This window comes from Pelobates fuscus, chromosome 3 (assembly GCF_036172605.1).
Source record: "Pelobates fuscus isolate aPelFus1 chromosome 3, aPelFus1.pri, whole genome shotgun sequence".
NCBI lineage: Eukaryota > Metazoa > Chordata > Amphibia > Anura > Pelobatidae > Pelobates > Pelobates fuscus.
In genome coordinates this window covers 196,536,945-196,556,933 of record NC_086319.1, presented here as the reverse complement: position 1 = coordinate 196,556,933, position 19,989 = coordinate 196,536,945, and the positions used below count along the sequence as shown (strand labels likewise).

Genomic DNA, 19,989 nt, shown 5'->3' with positions numbered 1-19,989 from the left:
TTTGACACTGTGTTGACTGCACCTCCTTTGATGCCACTTGAGAAGGAGACTCTAATGCACATGCCATGAGTGCTTGAGATCTCCCCATAGTATAACATTGAATCAATGCTTTCCTATTGGGAAATAGCTGACGTTGGATGTCCTCGTGCAGAGCGTGAGGATGTCCAGCTTCCGTTACTGGACCAAAAGTCTGTTAAGTCTGTTCTGGAAGCACCTCTAGTGGCTGTCTGGTAGACCACCACTAGAGGCTGTCTAAGTGATGCAATGTAAACATTGCAGTTTCTCTAAACTGTTTTACATTGCAGCACTAAGAGCAATAGGAACACTGTACCCAGACCACATCAATGCGCTGAAGTGGTCTTGTTGCCTATAGTGTCCCTTATACTTGTTGACTTTAATTTCCATGATTTTACATGACTGATTTTTTACATTTTTAGCTCAACAACAGCTTCAAGGCAGTTTTACACCCCTGCTCTAATGAGAGAGAATACTGATTAAATAGGTTTAATGTAGACAGTACACTAATGATTGTAAATATTTTTTTAGATTATGCTACCTTTTAAATAAAATTAAAATTATATTTAGGGTGTGGATTCGATGAGTGCTATTTCTACTGCTCCCAAACCAAATATTCCTATGAAAAATCAGAGTGGGATTTGACTAATAGCTATGGTTACGTACATAAAGTCTATTACTTTGTAAGTATAATTACTGCAAGTTCTTGCACATCTTTAATCCAACAAATGCAGCCAGAATAAACTGTAATGTGCATCAAATATATTATGGGGCATAACGGTGAGAATGTAGTCAACTTGTCCAGGAACATGTCTCCCATAAAAAATGAATCGCCCATCATCAAGATACCTAGAGTTTTGGACAAGACTAGTCTCCTATATGAGGATGTTGTTACCACACATGAATCTAAGTGGTTATATCAGGGTAACCTTTTGAATAGCAAGCGAAAATACCAAGATGCATATGACGTTGTAGATACCATCTAGCTAATGTTTTACAATGGTTTTCTTTCTTTCTGCTCACTCTGTATATTTAGTGACAGCATTACAAAATGTGTTATTCACTCTTTTGATGGGTACCATTTAGATATGTCAAGAATTAAATGTCAGGCCAAGAATGAAATGCTAGAGATAAACTTGGACTTTAGTTGGCTTTGTACGGTAATATCTTCCGTGATAAATGTTTTACACTCTAATAACCTTAACATGCCCCTTTTCTTTCACTGTATAATTAACTCACAAATCATACTCGTTTCCAAAATATTTCTAAATCCTGTTTTAGTTTATTTAGTGATTCTGTAACTGTGATTGTTACTTTGGTAGTACAATAAAAAATATTTGTATTTTCCGTCTGGCTTAACTAACAATTAAGCACAAAGTTTGACTTTATCATTTTGGGCTAGCACAAGGGATTTCTGTTAACATGACACAGAGCACTCTTCTTCCTGTCAGAAGCATATCTTTCACTTATATACAATTCCTGTAGGAGTCTATCAGTAACATGGAGGATGTTGCGTTGATATTGGTTTAACTCAATGACTCCCTTTCCCAGCTGTATGTGTTTCAGAGTGAGGGAAGAGGTTGGCTGAGCAGTCTGTGGTAGTTGATCAGGACTCTAAGGGTGTCCATGACCTCAGCAGCAGATTGTCTCCATTGCTTCTTATAAAGACACACATTATTACAAGTAGATTATGTCCATTTCCCATGGCTACTGATTAATACAGTGGCATTGACATTGGATAGAGAATAATGAAAAGAGATCTGAGCCATTGATGGCACATACATCTTATACATCACTTTTTACAGAGAGACCTTGTCATGGTGAAACCTGGCATGACCTACTCAAATTTGAAATCTTTCTATTTCTACACCAACACTTCTAGTAGTAAAAATATATATTTTGCAGATCTCTGGTCTGTAGAATTATACCTTGAGATCTTAAATCATACTACCTGACACACAATTATCCACAATATATTAGTGTCTAGAACAGGGGTAGGCAACCTTTTAGCAGCACTGTGCCGATATAGGCTTGTGATGTCCCGTAGCGTGCCGGTCCTATTTTTTCTTTTTATTTATTTATTTTTCACTTGACAGAGCTTAGGTGAACACAGTTGCATCACTGCTTTCGCCGACATGAATAAACACAGTTGCATTATGGCTTACGCAGAAGCCCATGTAATCACGGTTCTGGCTAACATGTGCTTTCCTGAATATAAACATTAAGCTGTGTAGCCGTAGGTCCTCTTGTCTCTGTGTCAAGAGTTTTTTTTTTTTTTTTTTTATATATAAACAGTAACTGAATAATATCATACATAGCTTGTAAGTGCTTTACCATTAATATGTATAATAAACAGTAAAAAAAATCAATAATGGCGTCACATTTGTCGACCTCGAAAGTGGGCTCTATATAGTGTACAGTGTCTAGGTAGGTTTATATCCTACTTCTGCTTAGCATATTATAATTTATGTTGTTACCAAGAGTATATAGGTATAGAGTTAAGAAGAGTGGGAAGTATATGAGCAAAGGGCAGAAGAAAAAGTTGAGTAGAGGAAGAGGGGGGAGGGGTAGGGGGATGGAGTCCTGCGGCGGTGCAATGTATCCAGGTACGTTATCTGGGTCCGCGGTGGTATTTCTAGACCCGGTCAGGGGTGCTACTTGTGTTCTGTCTTGGGTTGTTCCCCCCCCCTTTACGCAAGTGTCTATTTTATTTTTTTTAATCGAGGTGTGTATGCTGCCCTATTCTGCTTGTTATTTTTACTGTAATTTCTTTGTATCGTTGTATTTGAACGTATATGCAGGGCCGTCTTTAATAGTGGCTGGACCCTGGGCAAAGCATTTGCTTAGGGCCCCCTGGACCCTGTCCCCCCTCCCCAGGCATGCAATCACATCCTCCACCTCAACGCAGTGGCAGACCTAAAGTAGAGAGGTGCAAGAATTTTGGGGGGTCTCCCTGTTGCACGGGTGATTAAAAGGTAGATCCCCATCTGTCGTGCAACTCCAGAATGCCGGCGCGTTCGCGCGCACAGGCATTCCGGACGCGTTCGCGCGCACAGGCATTCCGGACGCGTTCGCGCGCACAGGCATTCCGGACGCGTTCGCGCGCACAGGCATTCCGGACGCGTTCGCGCGCACAGGCATTCCGGACGCGTTCGCGCGCACAGGCATTCCGGACGCGTTCGCGCGCACAGGCATTCCGGACGCGTTCGCGCGCACAGGCATTCCGGACGCGTTCGCGCGCACAGGCATTCCGGACGCGTTCGCGCGCACAGGCATTCCGGACGCGTTCGCGCGCACAGAGGTGCCGGGGTGGGGGAGGCCCGCGCGCACAGAGGTGCCGGGGTGGGGGAGGCCCGCGCGCACAGAGGTGCCGGGGTGGGGGAGGCCCGCGCGCACAGAGGTGCCGGGGTGGGGGAGGCCCGCGCGCGCAGAGGTGCCGGGGTGGGGGAGGCCCGCGCGCGCAGAGGTGCCGGGGGTGGGGGGATCGCGCGCAGAGGTGCCGGGGGTGGGGTGGGGGGATCGCGCGCGCGCAGAGGTGCCGGGGGGGGGGGGCGCACAGAGACCCCGGGGGGGGCGCGCGCAGAGATGCCTGGGGGGGGGGGGGCGCGCAGAGATGCCTGGGGGGGGGGGGCGCGCGCAGAGATGCCGGGGCGGGCGCGCTAGAAACAGACATGGGGGCGCGCGCACAGATACAGACATGTTTCGTTGCTGATTTGGTGTGTCCTGTTTTTTTTTTTTTTTTTTTCTCCGGTGTTGCCTGTTTCTTGTTATTGTCACAGCTTGGTGGATAACCTGGCCAGCACATAAGAGAATGTTGCATTTTGTTGCCCTGTCTGGGATTGGGGAGTTGCAGTATTTGGTATTGCCACAAATGGCAGACAAGTGTTTGTTTGCTGGCTTGAGAATGCATTTTCAATTTTTCAATGAAGCTGAGTTAGTTGCTCTCTCCACCATTTCTGAGTTTCTGTAGTAGCTGTTTTTTTTTTTTTTTGGGAGGGGGGGGTGGGGGGGGGGCATTGGGCTATGGTGTATTTTCAGGGTAAGGGAGGATCAGCAGTCATTTGACTTCAGCCTCCTTTCCCTATTGTATAAATGCAATGTTTTGTGGACCCAGGACATACTTGAAAACGAGAGAAATCGCAATGTATCCTTCCTGGTACAAATTTTATTTATTTATAAAATATTTTATCCCACGAGGCTGCTGTAATATATCACTGGACGTTTCTTCTTATCTAGAATTTTCTCACAGGTTATGGTGAACATCACAGCACACCTCGTCAGGCCATCATTTGTAGGAAGATTATCACTCTTAATACTTGGCATTCCTCAGGTTGCTGAAGCTTCAGTGGAACATTTTCTACAGTATTTGAAATTTTCTGATAAAGGTTAAATTAAGGCAAAACTACTATTAACATTATTACTGGTCTCACTGATCCTTTGATTTCTAGTCCATGAAATCTATTCATTTAAGAAACAATCAGAGCACAGTAATTACTAGAGCACACTATTCTTGTGCGAGGAATGCTTTGACACCGTTCCATGGTAAGTTGTCAAGTCAGTGTTAGTATGATTTCACACCTTGCCTGGGCCCCCTCCCTGATGAATAAGGGTTAAAAACCCTCAGCGCTAGGTCGCGGTTCCATCTACTCTGGTGTCATTCGACTAGGGGGCGCTAATGCACTTGCTTGGCGAGTGCATTAGGCCTTTCAATAGGAAAGTATTGAATCAATGCTTTCTTATAGGGATATAGCTGGCGCTGGATGTCCTCATGCAGAGCGTGCATATCTGTTTGTAATAAGCATACCCTGAAAAATTTGTTCTGGGAGCTCTATTACTTTGGAGCTCTGTGATGACTCTCATCTGCTGAACATTACTGTGAGTTTTTTACTGTGGATCTCTCTGATTTATACACAAATTCTCCACACATTTTTTTATGAGCTGCTGTGTAGTCAGGTACAGATTTATAATTTGCAGGACCATACAGCCATCCCCATCATCATTCACACAGCGTCAGAAAGGTTGCAACTGCGACCAGACCCTGGAGTTCTACCTGTCATAGGGGGCCCATCAGGGATTAAAATTGCAAGCAGAGCAGCAGCAGGCAGTTTACTACGTAGTTTGCTTGCCTGCTGCTACCCTGCAAAGAGTCCAGTGCAGGCACTACTCCCTAGCCAGGTCCCTGGTGGTCCAGTAGTGTGCTTCCCTTCTGGTAACCCTCTATCTTCTCCCTTGCAGATCTGGCATTCAGGTAGTTAGTCAGAATGCAGTTGAGGGGATTCTCATCCTGTTCAATACTGAGTGCCGGAACTGTGGCAGAGAGGATATCATAGAGGGCTATTGGAAGGAGTTCACAGCATCAGTTATACCACTAGGGAACATGCAACTGCCTACCATGGACCACCATGGTAGGCAGTACCATGGGGATTCACCATGCAAGGGATGGAGGCAGTGCACAGACAGGCTCAATTGGACTGATAGAGAGGTGTTTCTATATGTGTCCGTGCATATCTCTCAATGTTTGTGTGTATCAGTGTATGGATCTGTGCATGTGTGTCAGTGTATAAATCTGTGCATGTTTATTAGTATGTGCATCTATGCATATGTGTCAGTGTTTGTATCTATACATGTGGATGTGTGTGTGTGTGTGAATCTTGCATATATGTCAGTATGTGTCAATGTGACTGTATAAGTGTGTCAATCTCTGTGTGTATCTCTCGTACTTTATCTGTGTGGCAAATATACTTTATACAAAGCCATGCTTACATACTGCATACAAATAAAACCCTGCAAGTATGGGTAAATAGTAGGTCCACAGCTGGTAACATCATGGTATTTGTACAGCAGCTGAGGATTTATTGACCACCTCTGCTCTATAGTGTGTGTGGGGAGGAGGGGTTTGACATATCTTACACCAGAGGTTTCTAGTTACGCTCCTGCATACGTATGTGATTAACAGTACAATAACTCACCCACACACAAACATACAAATACACATACTAAAACACAATCATAAATATATTGACAAGCATAAAAAGACTTGCGATAACACTCGCACACTGATACTCGTGTCTGTGTATCAGTGTCAATTTTACTATCCAAGCTTGTATCTGTAATTCAATCCCTGTGTCCTATGGTGCAACTGCAAACCTGACAGCAACTGGGTTCAAGTACCAAGTAGCAAATCCTCACAACAATCAGGATATGACATCACATCCTGGCAACAGGTTTTAATAAAATATATGTGCGCTTAGGGGGCTCTACGGGTGTTAAGTCTGCAATGGCACGATGCCTGGCACCCAGGATGTCTTTGTGTCAGTGCTGCAAAATTATGGCTGTTACACCCATCGGGCCACTCAGCGCAAAGCTTGGGGGCAGAGCCCTGTCCAAATGTCAGTCCCGAGTGGATCTCTGTGATTCGCTTCACGCCGTGCTATGAGGTATATTACTCTGGGACCTCATTTTTAAACTGAATGCGTTTTAATCTATTGTGAAATCTATCTTGGTGTGAAAATAATGACTATTGTACTGGTTTGAAGAATAGATTAGTGATTTTAAAAAAAAGTTACATTTCCATGCATGATGATGGTGGTTTTTCTTCTTTTGTCTTGCTTTTATTTAGGTTGATTGTGACAGATCTGTGACTGGCTCAGTCTATGAATATGGCGCACTCTCCCTGGAAGGTAGTCAGTATATCCCGTTCTCCAAGTACCAAGGGAAGATGATCCTGTTTGTGAATGTTGCAACGTACTGAGGGCTCACCATGCAGTACCTAGGTATGAAATTATATTTAATATACCATGGTTTCAAGAATTCTGTCAAGGCTAAACATTCCAACACACAAAACCAAAGCGTTATGAGTATCTTATACTATTTAAAAAAAAAATAAAAAAGCATTGCTGGGCCTCAGGGTGGCCGAGCTTAACGTATAAAAGTGTAGAATACATTCCCCCCCTTCTTCTCACCCCCCCCCACCCAACACGAGGTAATCTGATCACACCAATAGGGGCACCAAAGAGCAGAGCAAAATATGGAAAATAAGCACCTTACAAAGAAAAATGGAAAAGACAACAGTATATAAGACTGAATAGGTTTCCCTGTGGTCCAGTGGGGCTGGCTGCAGCTCCGTCGGCGGGAACAAAGTGGAGGCGGGCGGCGAGGGAGCTCTGATCTCCCTCGCATGCCTATTAGTGATGCCAGGGCCGGAGTGACATCCTATTCGGGCTCCGGCATCACTGTGGTGCGCGCGAGGGAGCTGAACAAGAAAGAGTTCAGGGGAGAGTGCTCCCCCGCCTTCAACATAAGGTAGATACCAGCCTCGAAGGGGGCCCTGAGGTGGCCTCTATAGGTTTTAGTGGATCCCTATTTTTCCAGTTTTTGAGCGGCCCAGTGCCAGTCCCACTCCCTCACTCCTGGTTAACAAATTAGGTGTACCAGATACAATTATTTTATCCCCCCCAGGACAAGAGGCTAGCAAGGCATCTGCCAGGGCAAATGCCCTGTCAGCCTCGCGCTAGATACAGCGCTGTATGTATGTGTACTATTTATGATATATATATATATATATATATATATATATATATATATATATATATATATATATATATATAGATATATATATATATAGATATATATAGATATATATATAGATATATATATATATATATATATATATTGCTGATATGTGGAGACAGGCCCGCGTGGCAAACGAGGCCAATATGGCGGCGCTTCACGGAGGATGCTCCGACTTTTCTGACGATCTATCCGGGGAGGAGTGCCTGCCAGCCCCCATACGGAGTGAGCCGATCCAGCCGACTAACAGCCCAGACACCGCTCCGGTGACTATTGCGGTCCTCACGAGGCTACTTGCGGGCCACCACAAAGACTTACGTGAGGATATCACGGCCTTAAGAGGTGACCTGAAGGGCCTGACAACCCGCCTAAATGCACTCGAATGCACAACCGGCACCAACACCCAGGAACTGGGGGAACTCAAACAGGCTGTCCGAGACCTCCAGCGGCAGCAAAAGTTACACGAACATCGGATGGCGGAGCAGGAGGACGATGGGAGGCGAGATAATTTGAAACTCAGAGGGCTCTCTGAAACGATCCCCGATACAGAGCTACCACAAGTGACCCAGCGTTTACTCGCCACTATACTGCCACCTGCAAAGGCCCACAAGATGGTCCTCACCAACATTTTTAGAATCCCAAAACCACCAACAGCGCCGACCGAAGCCATGCGAGACGTCATACTGACTTTCCAAGACAGGAGGGACAAAATGGCGGTCCAGGCTGCCTTGCGAGGCAAGACACCACACCGATTTGAGGGGATGGCGGTGAGCTTCTTTGCCGATCTGTCGAGAAACACCCTGGCCTGGAGGCGCTCCCTCCAGCCTCTCACCACACTTCTCCGCCAGTGGGATCTTAAATACAGGTGGCAGGTGCACATGTACTCTCTGTGCAGCTGGGACCTGATTCCCACAGGATCCGGGACTTGGAGGACGCAGCCCCGCTCCTGCAGGCGCTAGGGCTGCCTTCAGACACCCTCAATCCAGCAGGCCTTGAGAGGGCAAATGCCCATCAACTCTCGTGGGACCCGGAGAGATCCATCCCGTTCGTGCCAACAGGCGGTACGCCTGACCCGTATGTAGCACTCACCACCTGAAGGAGTACGCGGTACCAGGCAGAAAATGACTACCGATCTGCAACTCAGCTTGCCTCACAGAAACCACCTCCTGATTAGAGACTGTGCAATTGGGACTCTAGTTTCATGGACTCTAACAGACACTCTGAAAGGGCCATAACCCCGACTCCAAACCACCACCACACTCCAGATGACACAAGCACCTAACCATGGCCTTCACCCCCCCCCCCCCCCCCGACACTAACAATAGGAGCTTAATTAGGCCAGCTTGCCCCCTAACGTGTATAGGGTTCTCTTAACCAGAGGTTTACCTGCTGTAACACAACACATCAGTAATCTAGCGTCCTCCAAAAGCGACACACAAAGCTTGCCACCCTAGAACAAGCTCAGTTCAGCTAAAAGGTATATATGACCAGGCAACACAAACAAGGCCAACCTGCTAAACAGCGCGTTCTCCGCTTCTTATTTTTAACTTTGACACCCGAGGTATGTCATCCGATGTTTTACTGTTTTAATGTTCCGCCTAACCGTTTGCTATGTTTTACTATTGTAATGCCAACTCATATTTAAAGTAGACCACCTCTCCAACCCCCCTCCACCCCCAAAAAAAGACACGAACCAAGTATATATATATATATATATATCTAGATAAGTGGTCCACAGCCTAGGCCTTGCTCTAAGAGCATAAATCAGACATATTACTCTACCACTAGATAAATGTTTAACAGAGTCTGCTCCCCATTAAGGTATACTCAACTGTATCCTCAAAGATCTAAAGCAGATCTGAGATCTGACACTCAAATAATGGTTGTAATGTGTTTCTTAATATGTTACTTGTAATGATCCCCAGAAGCTTGATAGAGGTTTACAGGGCAGCCATGCTCTCCTTGAGAGACCCTCATAATTGCAGATAACCCCAACTTAGCATGTCCCCCTTAGGTGCCAATTAGCCTGTCACCTTAAGCTACCATGCTGTAGCTGAATTCTGACCTTTCTTCCTAGTTTTCAATATACATGATAGCCATCTCTAACACGTTTCACACCCTTTGAACAGGCTCATACGCTTACAGACACAAGCTTGTTGACCCTACCATGACACAATACAGTAGACAGACTAACTTAGCTCGCACTGTGACTACATTTAGTATAGCATGTTCCCAGCACTATAACTGTTACGTATTTCTCATTTTTCGACTTCTTTTTTTGTTAATTTCACGTATTAGTTAACCAAATGTGTATTGAACTGCCCAAAACCTACAAAAACGGTGACAGTCTCTCCTGGGAGTGTACCCCCCAAAAAGCGGATACTTTTACCTTGTTTCACCCCTGCAATGACGCTCCTCTTAATTGTACTCTGTGAAGCACATGCCATACCGAATAACATATCCCTGCGTCACAAGCGCACTGTAATAACGGTTTATTTTCCAATGTAATGCTCAATGTGATTGAATATTTCTCATGTATATATTCTATAGACTTCTAAAGTTGAACCAGTTATACCTGTTAAAAACGTGCAAGGTAACTATGCTACTGCCTTATATATAAATATACATGCAAGCAAGTATGTACGCTGTTGTAGCGTTCTGACAAATCATATTGTACTCACCTGCACAAAATTTCAAAAATAAAGAATCCCAAAAAAAAAAAAAAAAATTCAAAATCCCCCGCACTCACGCTTTAGTAGCATTCCACTTTGCCGGGTGCCTTAGCTTGGACTCCAATCGAATATTCCAACAAAGAACAGCTGCTCACCGGTCTTATAAAAGTAAAAAATTTATTAGATAAAGTTTAAAAGAGACCAATGTTTCAGTCCCAGCTCGGGACTTTCCTCAGGGTAACAGAACAGTGTTCTGTTCTGTTACCCTGAGGAAAGTCCCGAGCTGGGACTGAAACGTTGGTCTCTTTTAAACTTTATCTAATACATTTTGGACTTTTATAAGACTGGTGAGCAGCTGTTCTTTGTTGGAATATATATATATATATATATATATATATATATATATATATATATATATATATATATATATATATATTCTATATTCCATTCCAAAAGACAGCCAGCACTCAATGACTTATATCTAAAGTATAATGGTTTTAATCCAAACAGTAAATGTTTCAGTTCACCATAGTGAACTTTCCTCAGGACATAAATAGCATATCTCAAAACATTGGCTTTAAATAAGGAAAGTTTTACTTACCCAACCTCCATCACCTGTGTGCTGGCGTGTACTGCTCCCCTGTGCGCATGCGTGCGGTCTAACTCCCCCCCCCCCCCCCCCATGCTGTCATACCATCCAAGTCGTCTAAACCCATCACCATGGCAATGTATAAACATTTCACCCGGCGTACAAGCCGAAAAATAAGCAACTGTTGAAAACAGATAAGAGAGTGAGTGGTATGCAGATATGATCGCTTAGGCTAAATATGCCTAATGTGAGAAATGTGTGCAAAATATACAGACTTGCTAACTCTTCTATTTGGTACCAGAGAGGGAATAGGTGCCCTTATACATTAATCAAAGAATGGGGGGGGTCAGGAGTTAACCTGCTATTACACAGGAATGCAGTATATCTAAGTTTTCAAATGTTTATATACAGTGAAACAATATTTATAAAAATAACTGACAAGTTATATTCTACAAATGCACTTCCCATCTTAATTTATCAGGGAACTGATTTTTTTTTTATTATTTAATTTTGATAAAGACTAAGAGGGAGGAAAAATCGGGAAGTCCTATTGTTGTCATTAAATGTACACCCAGATTCTCCAATTATAATTTTTAATTCTCATGCATATAATTCCCTATATCTCATTGGGTACTTTAGCCTATTAGAAATACATTGGGAGTGCATATTGTAATGAAGAATTAAAATAAAACCAAGAGCCTAACTATCCAAGGAAATTAAATGAATGGCATAAATGTTAGTTTTTCATTGAGACCCATTGGTGCTATGGTGTTTAATTCTCGTATCCAGAAAGTCTCTTTCTGTAGTAATAAGGAAGTACGATTTCCTCCTCTTCAGGAAATTGGGATATGATCTATTGCGATACATTTGAGTGATGTCAATGGATGTTTTTGCTCAAGGAAATGTCGTGCCACTGGTTTATTTGTGTTGCCATCTCGAACGGCCGTTCTGATGCTGAGTCTATGTCCTCTGATTCTTTTGCACAATTGTGTTTCTGTCTTTCCAACATAATTCAATCCACATGGACATGATAGCTTGTAAATGACGTAATCTGTTATCCATGAAATTCGATATTTGATGGAATATTTCTTTTGTGTATGAGGGTGATCAAATGACTTGGTAGGGATAAGGTGCCCGCATGTAACGCATCCTGGATTAAGAAACTTGCTTTGGGGGGCGGAGCCTGACACCGGAACGGAGCGGACGTGCGGCCGCAGAGCTCCGGCTGAATGCACTGCAATCCGCACAAATCCGAGGCATCCCGGGCTACCCCGTGCCACAAATACCGCCACGGTGCCCAGCAGACCCCACTGTAACCGCCGATGCCATTCTTTCAGACGCCCGGCTCCAAAAATAAACGCCGCGGCGGCAAGGCCTACCGGGCGGGAGAGAGGCCTCAGACCACAGCAGGGGAATACTGGCCCTGGAACCTTACAGACCTGGAGGACTGGTACCCCAGCGCACAGAACTCAGGTCAGATGGGGCGCAGGTCCAAAAAACCACCCCAAAGCACCCCCAAACCCCAGCGTGACATAGGCCACGAAGAATCCCCGCCACCCTCAGAAGAGGGGGAACCGCAGGACAGCCCACACCCCAGTCCCCATCGTTCCACACAAGCAGAGAGGTCAGAAGCCACTGCACCGGCCTCAAAACAAGATATACAGGCAATGCTGACAGGCCTGCAACAGAATTTGAGACAAATGTGGGAAGCAGATCTGGCAGTCCTAAAGCTAGATGTACACGCAGTGTCCTCACGCACCCAGGCAATTGAGGAGGAGGTCAAGGGACTGAGGGAGAACTATCAAATAATGGGGGAGAAGCTGCACAACCTACAATCAACACAAGCGGCAATGTCCAGACAAGTCAATCTACTAGACGACAGAGGGCGCCGCAAAAACATCAAGATCAGGGGAGTACCTGAGACGGTGCCGCTGGAGGAGCTACCGCACTTTACCAGGCGCCTTGCGGCCTCACTCCTCCCAGCCAAGCACACTAAAACCTTCCACTTCGACGGGGTCTATAGGATAGCCAGCCAAATCCTCACAGGCACCCACCACAGCTCCACGAGACATAATACTAAAATGCCAATCTATGTCTGACAAACTTGGACTAATGGCAGCTATGCAAGGCAACACCCCATTTGAGTTTGAGGACAGCAAACTATCCTTCTTTCAGGATCTAAGCAGAGCCACACTGATGTGGCGCAAGAGCATGCACCCAATCACCAAACAACTCCAAGCAGCAGGAGTAGCCTACAGGTGGTCGACACCAGGGACACTCTGGATCACCAAAGACGACAAACACTACAAAGCTACTGACCACACGGAGGGACCAGCGTTGATGGCTGCCCTGGGACTCCTGAACCCTGCACAGATCCCAACAACGAGGCTTGCACACCAACCAGGGACAACAGGCGCAGAGCTACACCTGACACCTGGACCAAGCCGGGGCACTAACACCTGAACGAACTCTATCTGCATACAGCCTTATAGGCCTTAGTTTAAACAGTTTAAATGTTTTATGTTTCATAACTTTACAGTCTGTCATATTCCAAAGGTTATTGTTACGGGAAAAAAGGCCCAAGGGAGCTGACAATCACTGCCACAGTGACACCACCTCCCCCCCCCCCCCCCCCCTCCCTCCCTGGGGTTAAAGGGAAATTACTGCAGCACACACACTTCTAGCCTCTGGCCCCAAGGGCACAGTTCAACCCAGACGCAACACAGCGACTTTCCTACAACTAGACCCAACCTTTAATAGTAGTAAACTAGACCAGCGAACACGCAACCACTCCTAGGACTACATAACACTATATGACTCCCAGAATGCCGTGCACGCTGAAGTACTCTAATGACCACGACCAGATGAGACACGAGACGGGACCTAGACATGATAGGGGGCAATGCAAAGTGAATCCGCAACTGTCACCACAAGCCCCAACCACTCACACCGAGGCCAGGTGACACATAGCTTACCCACGACAAGTGCGACGCGACAGGGGAACAGAATAGCTATCAGACATAGCCGCCACTACCCATCCCCCTCCACCAACGGCCCCGCAGTACTCAGGGTGACCTCTTTAGAAGGGTGTCTATAACCCTAACAGTTCTACACCTCAATTCACTCGTTATAACATTGAGACCGTATATAAATAGCAAGATTTTGGGCACACATTTTTCTAACTGTTTATGATAATGTCTAATGTTTGGAGGCTATTGTGGCCCTGCACATGTACTCTTCATTGCACACGAAAAATAAAGAATAAAAAAAAAAAAAAAAAGAAACTTGCTTTGATCCTTCAAATAATTTTGTTCGGGGTCAGTGCGGACCAATAGATCTTGCAAATTTCTCTCTCTTTTGTAACACATCATCGGTTTTTGGAGAAATACTGCTGGTAAAGTTGGATCTCCAGTTAAAATATTCCAATTTGTTTTTACAACTTTCGACAATTCGGTGCTAGCCGAATTAAACTTCATAGGGAAGGTTAATCTTGGTGTCTTTGGTTGATTATGTATTTCAGATACATCTTGCGTCCTTTGTCATGTTCTATGTAAAGCTGCATCAAGTATAAAGCAGTTATATCCCCTGGTAAGAAACTTGTTATACATTGTTTCAACTTGAATTTCAATGTGTTCGTTTAGGGAATTATTCCGGAATACTCCCAAAAATTGAGTATAAGGTAGAGATTTTTTCATTTGCTCTGGATGTGCACTGGTGAAATGAAGTATGGTGTTCCTGTCTGTGGTTGATATTCAATTTTGTTATCTTTGAAGATTTCAAGATCCAGGAATTTTTTCGTCAATGTTAGCCGTGATTTTAATAGGACTCGGTAGGTTGTTAATATTTTGAACAAATTGTTTGGCATCTGCCACAGTGCCCTTCCATAATATCAAGATGTCCTCTATAAAGCGTACGTATTTAGTGATCCGCTCAGAGTGTGGTTGTAAGATATGTTGTTCTTCAAATACATGCATACATGGCTGCACCCATGGATGTTCCCGAGCATTGCATATACCACCGAGTCTCAAATCTGAAATAATTGAGTTGCAAGGTTAGACTAAGCAATTCCATAACGTATTCAATGGAAGGACCTTTATAGTGGTATAATTTGGGACAGCGTTTGCCTCATCGCCTCAATTCCTTCCTCATGGGGGATAGCTGTATAGAGGCTTTGCACATCTAACCTGATAAAAATGATATTTTCAGATATATGGTCAATCCTCTCCAAGATATTAATTAGCTCCTGTGTATACTTTATACAAGTGGGCAATTTCTCTACCGGTTCTTTGAACAGAAAATTAAGGTACTTCGCTATAGGTTTTAGTACCCCGTCAATTGCAGAAACGATCAGGCGTCCAGGTGGTAACTGTATGTTCTTGTGAATTTTTGGCAACGTGTATAAAATGGGCATTCTAGGGTTGCTTTTCTTTAAGAAATTAAATAAATATAGCTCAACGTATCCTGCTCGTAATCCCATTTCCAGTGTATCCTGAATTTTGCGCATCACTTCTATTGTAGGATCATGTGGCAAAAGGACATATGTTTTCCGATCTTCAAGTTGTCTATTAATTTCAGATGAATAATCTCTATAATTGAGGACAACTAAACCACCTCCCTTGTCCGCAGGTCTCAATACGATAGAGGCCAGACCTTTTAATTAATCTATGTTGTTCTTTGGAATATTGCTATGTCTGATCTTGTGTTCTTTAAGGATTCTATCGGTGCCTGTTTTCAACGATGTGAGCGGTTTTAATAGAAGGATGGTTTGGTGGGGGATCAAAAACTCTTAATTTTAAACCTAGATGTCGGGCGTATCACGTCCTGTCTTTTATTGTTGTTTTTTCAAAAAATTCCTTAAGCCTCAGTGTCCATCCGAATTTAAACATTTCTACTTCCCACTGAAATTTGTTTGGTTGAGTGTTAGGGATAAATGAAAGTCCTTTGCTTAAGATGTCCATTTCCTGGTCTGTCAATTGTCTGTCAGAGAGATTGAATACCTGTGTTATGGTCGCATTTGGGGGTTTCCCTTGACCAGTGTGGGTGCCCTTTTTGGCCTCTCCTGGTGTTCCCTTGTTTCTGTTCTTGCTCCTGGTGATAGTGCCCAATGTTTCTTGTTGTCTCCCTGGTGCTAAAAAATGGCCAGAAATTAGGATTTTCTGGTTCTGAGCCTGATTCGCCAGATGTAATATCAATTGTGTTTGATATTGGGTTTAATAATCCTTTTTCTCATACGTCTGGGTCTAGGGCGTCTATCTCCCGACAGCCATCTATATACTTGATGTTCTTTTATAATCTTGTTGGACTCTTTCTTGTTTTTGACATTTAAATTTAATTAATTGGTTCTTGTGTATATATATTTAAATTTTAGCGATATGCCTTCCTGTGAGCTCAATAGAATAGCATATTGATTTTCCAAGTCAAGTGTTTTTCTTTCTGTTATCAAGCAGATCTTCCTTTACATCTTTGATAATGACTAACATAAGGTCTACGGAACATTTATTCAAAACTGCTGTCCAATCCCTGCAAACATGCGCTTTGAGGCAGCCAATAGTGGGTATGTTACTCTCTAAAGCCTATAGGGATGTGTTTGGCACGGTGGTATTCTGAGAGGAATAACCCATGCAGATCTAAATCGATCTTTCTTTTTCAATTTTTTTTTTTTTTTTAATTATAAATTCTTTATTTTGAATTTTTTCAGTTATATCAGGGTTAGGGTACAGAAAGGAAAACTTGGATTCAAGGTTAGATTTACAGAGTTCATTTGTCGTGATAACATTGTCGGTAGCAATTATGGTTAATAAGCAGTTATACAGCATTTTTCTTTTTTTCGTTGGTTCAGGTTACAGTTGCGGCTTTTAGCTATTCTCGTTTGACTCTGTTTCATGTAGGGAGGGGGTTCCAGGAAGTAACTATCGGGAAGGGGGGGGGGGGGGGGGAGAAACTATATTACACAATATAACAGTTTGTAGTATCTATCAGGTTACTGTAGGTTTGTATGCTGTGTTATCTTGTTCGTGGTGTGTCCGTTTTCCTAGAATGTAGTTGGTGTATGTTTGTGATGCTCCATCCGGAGAGTGTTGTGGGAACGGGAGGTGAGGGAAGGGGGGTGGGGGTGGGGGTAGTCGGGTAGTAGTGCTGGTCTTTATGTCCTGTTTGTCGACCCTGTGACGTGTAGTGTCCCATGTCAGGGCTTGGGTGTTCCTGGTTATTGTACTTTCTGGGTTTGGGTGATGATGAGTCGAGGTCAGCTATTGCTCTATCTGTGGCCTTTGTGTGTGCCCAGGAATGGGCTGCCTTTTAAGATGGGCTGTATTGGTCAAGGCCTCTTCGTGTGGGTCGTATTCCTTGTGTTATGGGTAGTGGTCTGCTTCTTTCCGAGGCTGAAACGTTGACTGTTTGGATTAAAAGCCTTTATACTTTTCATACAAGTCCTTGAGTGCTGGCTCTCTTTCGGAATCTATATCTTCGTGCAGTTGAGCACCGGGCCATTAGAAGGAGAAAGCTGGAGTACAAAACTTCTACTAAATTGTATATTATAGGCCTGGGGCATTTACTTGATAACCAAAACCCCCAAAATGTGTGTCTGAATTACAATAACATCATGATGTTGATGTGACAGTATTACAATATAAAAAGGGGCGAGACTACAGCATCTAAAGTCAGAAACGCTGGCAAACGTGTTTGAGGGTGTTTACAGAAACATTTTCTGAACTGACGCAGAGGTAGGTTTCCTTAGCTGTATTCCATTGGCATGCAGCAACAATGAAACGTCTTTTGTTGTTTGATGCAGACTGGAGTAGCATCAAAATAGGATGCAGGCATCAAGGCATATAAAGTGAGTGCCAATAGGAGTGGTCCAAGTCAGTCTCATGACACTCTGCATCAGTTAGCATAGAGCTGCAGGGTCAAAGTGATGTGGGAATAACGCACAGTGTCAATGCGTGTGTATCGTTGGCCAATGGATGGCATGACCGAATCCAAAGAATTTGAATTTACATGCAATATTTGTCAATCCCTCAAAAAGCACACAAGTTTAGATTTAGATAATTATGGGATAGCCATGCCTCCTGTGTTCTACAAAACTTATATAGTCCTAATAAAGAGCCAGCGTAATGCTCAGGATTAGATTTCTTTGGTCCCTCTATTCTGGTCTCTGGATACATTAACTCGTTGTTTGTTGTATCTTTATATACATATACATATATAGACTGGGGTCCCATATTTGTGAACTCCAAACAAAGGAGGGATTACTCCAGTATCTTATACATGCCCCCAAATAGTCTGTTAATAAGTGTGATGATTCGGTCCTGGCATCTCTGGCTCTGAAGTTGGACTAGTTCAGGCCTAGTATCGCGCATGTCAATCTTTGAATTAGCCTGTACTTTTCCACTAGGGAATGTAGCATCTCTCCTAGCTGGCAATTCGGTTGGAAGCGATGCGGTCCTGGCATCTCTGTTATGATAGGCATAATAGTTTGGTCCTTTTATCACCTGCTGGAAATTTCGCTAGCTTGTCTGGCGAATTTCTACCCTGAGCACTAGGACTCCGGTACTTGAGTTTCTAAGCCCCCGGCAAAGCTCCTGGTATTACAGGATGTTCTACCTAACTAAAAGCTGTTGACGATTTACCTATGAGTGATCGCACTATAGTAGATCTTAGATAGTTACAATACAGAGACAGTGCAACGTTTTATTTATTTAAACACTTTATGGATTTTTGTATACAAAAACAATCAACAATTCAGAAATTGCAAAGTACATTTAAAGACTTCCACGATACAATAGGACAAAATTACATTTATAGACACACCATTGAGGAGAGGCCTGGGAAAACTCGAAACCGCGATGCAACGAGTATAGACACAGGATTAGAACCACTGACTGTTTATATTCTGATTTTCTACTCAGGATCCATTTTGTTCAAACCCTAAGATTTATTTTGAGCCAGGATTCGCTATAGTTTTGCTTCCCTGTGACTTATAAAGTAATGTTTCCATTTTTAGTTAAAACGTGACTTGTGTTACCACCATGTCTAGAGTAAATGGTGTAGATACTTCCCAGTTCTGTGCAATAATTATTTTAACTGCACCCATAAAGTGAATAAATATGAAAGCTTCTTTACTTTGTAGTCGCTTAATATTTTAACGTAAGATAGCATTATCTTGTTTTTAAATTCTCTACTACGTCAAAAAACCTTGTTCCAAAGATCCTTCACGATGTCACACTCCCACCAGATATGCATATAGGAGCCAAGTCTCTTGTTACATCTCCAGCACACTGGAGAGCATAAACTAAAGGCAGCATCTTCTTGCTGTAAAATCGAACTCCAATGAACTGCTTTATTGCATGAGCACACAGCTTTTCTACATCTACAGGCACGACACATTTACAGGTACGGTAATTTCAGTGGGGAGATGGTCAGAGCCAGCTCTTGCAATACCATGGGTCTCCTTGACCATCTCACATTAAGCTTATAATAGGCAGGAAGTGACACTGTTGACTCAGGCCCATCTCACACTGTGCTGGCTATACATCTTACAACGGCTTGCTATGTACATTTCCTAATCCCATCAGACATCCTGGCAGCTAGCAGCTGAAGCCATCTGAGACCAAGAGTAACTGAACACGTTGCATATGTTTTATGACTTTTATGTACAATGACTAGCATAGCTATTCCATTTCTCACAGTCCTGAGCTCACCATATATCTGCCCTGTTTCTGTGAGCCTTCTAAACTACCTACACTCTAGTTCTTCGCCTGCACGCATTCTATCGCTAATGATGGGAGCTCAATGGCGCTGTGAGTTCTCAAATCGAGAAAAGGGAAATAGGGCAAATAGAACATTCATCACAATAAGCATGAAGATACGGTTGAAACACGGCAGTGTAATTTGCACAGTAGCTGATATATTAAAGATGGCTTGCTGAGGCCCCTTTTCTGATGCACATCATCTCAAAGTTTCTGTTGCCATCTTTGAATCCTTCCCATATGGTGGAACTCATTGCATTTTCATTGGATGTCCATCTAGTCACCAGGCCCCTGTGCAGTGCAACAGCTTTCAGATGGGGGGCGGGAAGTGTAATTATCCTTATTTTTCATCCCACTCATCTGCAGACTACTTTAATTCTTCTCGATTTGGGTAGTT

The 19,989-nt window shown here is 43.7% G+C and overlaps 1 protein-coding gene across 1 annotated transcript in view; it reads left to right on the top strand.

Moving 5' to 3' along the window:
• The window catches only part of GPX3 (glutathione peroxidase 3), a 35,482-nt gene that overhangs the window by 5,664 nt on the left and 9,829 nt on the right, over positions 1-19,989 (top strand). Inside the window, exon 2 of the mRNA XM_063445397.1 lies at positions 6,635-6,788. Coding sequence (XP_063301467.1) covers positions 6,635-6,788 — 154 coding nt within the window. The remainder of the gene's footprint in view (positions 1-6,634; positions 6,789-19,989) is intronic.